This window comes from Protopterus annectens, chromosome 4.part0 (genome assembly GCF_019279795.1).
Source record: "Protopterus annectens isolate FY-2018-M chromosome 4.part0, PAN1.0, whole genome shotgun sequence".
NCBI classification, from domain to species: domain Eukaryota; kingdom Metazoa; phylum Chordata; order Ceratodontiformes; family Protopteridae; genus Protopterus; species Protopterus annectens.
In genome coordinates this window covers 947,516,071-947,521,070 of record NC_056733.1, presented here as the reverse complement: position 1 = coordinate 947,521,070, position 5,000 = coordinate 947,516,071, and the positions used below count along the sequence as shown (strand labels likewise).

The 5,000-nt window shown below is 36.8% G+C and overlaps 1 protein-coding gene across 1 annotated transcript in view; it reads right to left on the bottom strand.

Annotated features, from left to right (window-relative positions):
* The window catches only part of LOC122800377 (serine/arginine repetitive matrix protein 5-like), a 101,250-nt gene extending 99,724 nt beyond the window's left edge, over window positions 1-1,526 (bottom strand). The window contains exons 1-2 of the mRNA XM_044069825.1: window positions 1,252-1,526; window positions 810-1,086 (exon numbers count right to left, since the gene is read on the bottom strand). Of these exons, the coding sequence (XP_043925760.1) occupies window positions 810-1,086; window positions 1,252-1,526 (552 nt within the window). The remainder of the gene's footprint in view (window positions 1-809; window positions 1,087-1,251) is intronic.
* Window positions 1,527-5,000: the final 3,474 nt, after the last annotated feature.

Genomic DNA, 5,000 nt, shown 5'->3' with positions numbered 1-5,000 from the left:
GTAAAGATTTATGGACTTTAGGAGACCTTGTATAATAGGTATACGGGATTCTTGACCTTCAAATAGCCATAAGTCTCATCATCAAGTAAGCCGCTCAAAACTAAATCATCTAACATATCATATATTTGAAAACTTTTCAGTAATCTCTCCCATTGTAGCTTTATTATAAAATTTCACATCTCCCAACATCTCACACATCCATCTAACATAATCTGGTTGGTTCATAACCACACAAGAGCCCCCTTTGTCAGCTGGTCTAAAGACTACAGATCCATCAAACTTTAACTCATCCAACGCTTTCCTCTGTTTATAACTTAAATTATTCCTGTAGTTCTTCTTGTGGTTAGAATCATAATATGTATAGATATCATTTTCACCAGTTTAGCGTAGTATCTACTAAAGGGCTTAGTTGAGGCATATATACACTGGTAGATTTAAAACGTGGATTGTACGTCACATCTTGAGTTGTGCCAAAATCTAATTTCAATTGTAGATTCCTAATAAACAGTCTCAAATCTATGATGGAGTCTACTAAATTACCACTACAGCTGGGTATGAAACTCAAGCCTTTCTCTAATACATTTTGTTCGTCACTAGTAAGGACTTTATCAGATATATTGATAACTAACGATTCGTGGTTCTCTCCCACATTTTCTTGAGGGTCGGGCCATGTTGCTCCCCCCCTGACCCTTTCCTCTTCTGTCTGCCTCTGCTTGCTGACCGTTGTCTGCTTACATAGGAATGTTGGGCTATGGGAAAAGGAACACTGGCCTTCGTACCTAGGTTCTCATAAGATGTACCGGTAGTACCTGACCAGTAATCTTCCTACGCATTACTTCACTATTCACCTTGTCAGTTGCCAAATTATCCAGCTTAGAGTTCTCACCAATGTTAACTGCATTAGTAGCTATAGGAGTATTAGATGTAACAAGACCAACACCATTGTCATTGGAAACATGACTATCTATGACATCATTCAATAAAACATTATCAGTACAGGTATCAACCAACACGCTCTCAGTTGTAGCAGGCAAAACATTAGTTTCATGTCTCCCAGGCAAAGCTGTCCTGTTGTCAGGTAGCTGCCTAGGCCAAGTAAAGACATGGCAGTTATTAAAGTCCCTTAAATCTCTGAGGATTTTATTTTTCTTTGTTCAAGTAATCGCTTCAAACAACATGACATTGTCCAAAACCCTTTCGAAGTTTAGGATCAATTAAGTCACTAGAAAACTATGTTTAATCTTGTCATACAGTGTATTAGCTCCATCTCTAAGAGTTTCCTCTTCAGGGGTAAAAAAGTTAATCAACAGTCTCATATAATTGAAGCTGAGTTCTAGATTTAGCTTCTGCCATTGACACAACAGTTCTGGAAACTTGTTACCTGTAGTAGGCATTTTCAAGATCCTCAGGCCTCTCGGTACAATTTTCTTAGCTAGGCAGGCCTCAAAATGGTGTCTCTGTAACTGAAGTCTCTTTAATTTTAATAAATCGGTCTCAAGTTTAGCAAGGTCTTCAGTCAAGCTCATATTATTAACATTATTATCTAGATTGGCATCAGGATTCAAAGCCGGTGCATAGTCCAACAAAAGATTCTCTCTACCAGTCAAACAAACTCTAAACCTTTCGGTCCTCTGAGCTGCAGCGCCCAAAACATTAGGTACATATGGAAGTTCAATATTTTGTAAAGTACTTTCGCCATCCTCTTCTGCTGGTGTGTAAAATTGAGATGATAAATAACAAAGCAAAAAAAGGCCACACACAGCAAACAGAGCACGGTGCCCACACAGGAAAAAAGTTCATAAACCAAAACAGTCATAAAAGTGTGGGTACCTAATGGCAGTTCAACTGGTTTCAGTTATCAATTCTGACCACGTCACAAGAATAAAAGTCCTCTTCAGGAACACAAGTCATAAACTTTCAAGTATCCAAGTAAAACGAGACACAAGTAAAAGATGATAATTTATTGTAGTTAGCGCTTTCGGCACGTAGGCTTCATCAGACTTTATACAAAATGAGAAATCAGCTCATTTAAAAACTAATGAAACGAAAACCATTGGTCATACATTATCCAATGAAACAGCAAGGTCATTAACTCAGATCTAACACATGAAAAGCCTTTGCTGAAAGATGCTGCAAACAGTTGCCTCAAAGCAAGGCTAAAAAGCAATAAATATATTGCCTAAAATACAATGTCATATAAACTACTGACATATATACTAACATTCGATATCTAAACTAAAATCTGCACCAAATAAATACATCTAATAAAAACATTATATATAGTGACTAAAACAAACAACTAGCATATAAACTCCTTTGGATGACAGCAACTCTAATGCAGCTGAGTTGCAAATATAAGAAAGAAGCAGTCTAACAACGCTTCAAATACTGCAGTGTGCAGAAACACATAAAGTACACATAATGCATTTAACTTATTTAAAGTCTTGGATTATCTAGAATAAAACAAACATCACACTCTAGTTCATGATGTATCCAGGAAAGCAAAAGACAACATTATGTAAACACAATAAAACTCTAACTGAATGCAGATGAAAACAGAACCATGTGACAATAAAAGTCACTAACCTGAAAACATCACAGCTTGAGAATCCATTCAAAAGAACCAACATATATATATTTATATATATTGGTTACTAACTAAACACCTTAGTGTTACAGCAGCTCATAAATCCATTATAGAGAGCAGCTTATGTTAGCTCTCACACTAGCTTGCTAGGCATTCATCATAGGGTGGTTTACATAATGTTAAAGTAACATAACACACACAATGCTTTGACATATATAAGGGTGAAAGCAATGTGTTACAAGCTATAACATACTCTTAAGGTGTACATCAGCAGTAGAGCAGGTCAAAAAGTAAACCAAAAGTACACCATTTAACAAAAACTCACTATAGCAGCACACTCAATCGTGGCAGATATCTATCAGCTCTATCTACCTAGGTCTCATAGTGTAAACCAAACGCACCAAGCAAGGAGGGGGGTATATAAGAAACATATCAGATAGTAACCAAATGACTATCAAGGATAGCCCAAGAGTATAGAACTATGTGAAAAATCCACATCTATCAGTCTCTATCTAAGTCCCTTCTTAGCGACTAACAGAAAAGTAAACACAAAAAAGGGGGGGGGGGGGAGACAATGTCCAGGCTTATGAATGTCCAGTGTCTAAACAACCGGAAGGCATACTAAACTGCAGATCCATAGGAGATCATAATTTCGGTCTACACACCCTTCTTTTCCTTAACATCGGTTTAATTTGAACTTTATCATTGAGTCCTGGTGCCTTGTCAGCTCTACATCTGATAATCCACCTTAGCTCCTTTTCTAAAGTCAAATTTACCATATCACCACCTCTAATGTTCTCAAACACGGTCTGGAGAGCACAGAAAGTGAACTTATGCGTCACATCAAACAACTGTACATGTTTTGCTAAGGCATTATGAGCCGAACTAACACGAATTTGATAAATATGCTCCTTATGCTCCTCAAAGTTCTATTGGTCTTCCCAATATAAAACGAGGGGCACTTGGTGCATCTAGCCAAATATATCAAATTACTACTACCACAATCGGTCCCAGTACTTAGTTTAAACGTGTAGCCTGTGATGGGATGTACAAAACTCATCCTAGTATCTATATAAACACATTGTTTACACCTACCACATATTTTAGTATTATACTCATGTTGTATATGACTATTCTGATGGGAAATATTCCTAGGGCCACAAAGAATCCTTCTCAGGTTAGGTTTATTGATGATATCTATACATATCTATACATATTATGATTCTAACCACAAGAAGAACTACAGGAATAATTTAAGTTATAAACAGAGGAAAGCGTTGGATGAGTTAAAGTTTGATGGATCTGTAGTCTTTAGACCAGCTGACAAAGGGGGCTCTTGTGTGGTTATGAACCAACCAGATTATGTTAGATGGATGTGTGAGATGTTGGGAGATGTGAAATTTTATAATAAAGCTACAATGGGAGAGATTACTGAAAAAGTTTTTCAAATATATGATATGTTAGATGATTTAGTTTTGAACGGCTTACTTGATGATGAGACTTATGGCTATTTGAAGGTCAAGAATCGTATACCTATTATACAAGGTCTCCTAAAGTCCATAAATCTTTACACAACCCTCCTATCCCATTGTTGCTGGACAAGGCTGGGCTACTGAGCCCCTTTCTATTTATGTGGAATATTTCCTACGCCCTGTGGTTGATCTTAACACAGTTATTCTTAGAGACAGTAAACAGTTTTGTTAGACTTATATGATTATACTAAACAACTTGATGACAATAGAGAATATTACTTGGTCACACTGGATGTTGTCAGTTTATTTACAGTTATCCCTAATGATCTAGGTGTTTCCAGTGTCTCTGATTATTTGCCGTAAGTCACAATACAGTATGGTGAAAATAGATCTGCTAGCACTATTCCTTGAAACTATTCTTTATTCCAATTTTTTTCTTTTTGGTGAAGATCTTTTTGCAGAAGGATGGCGAGCTATGGGCACTTCTTGTGCCAATAGCTACCAATCTTGTTATGGCAAAATGGGAAGAGGAATTTATATTGCAGAACCAGCTTCATGACAAACATAGGCCTTTATAAAGATTTGTGGATGACCTTTTATTGTCTGGCTTGGTGACGAGAGGAGCCTTCTGGCTTTTATGATTATATTAACACATCCACCGAATTTTTGAAGTTCACTTTGAATTATTCTCGTGAGCAAATTTCTTTTAGATGTTAATATACATAGATTGGATACTGGTCTCTTGAATACTTCTATACATCGTAAGTCATGCCATAAGAATACTTTTTACATAGAGGGAGTATGCACCCTAAATATGTATTTGACAATGTGATGAAAGGTCAGCTTATGAGAGCTTCTAGGCTTAATGCCTCAGAAGAAGGCTATGTTAATGAAGTTAGCTATTTTGCGGCGTAGCTTCACTTCGAGAGGTTATGCTCCTT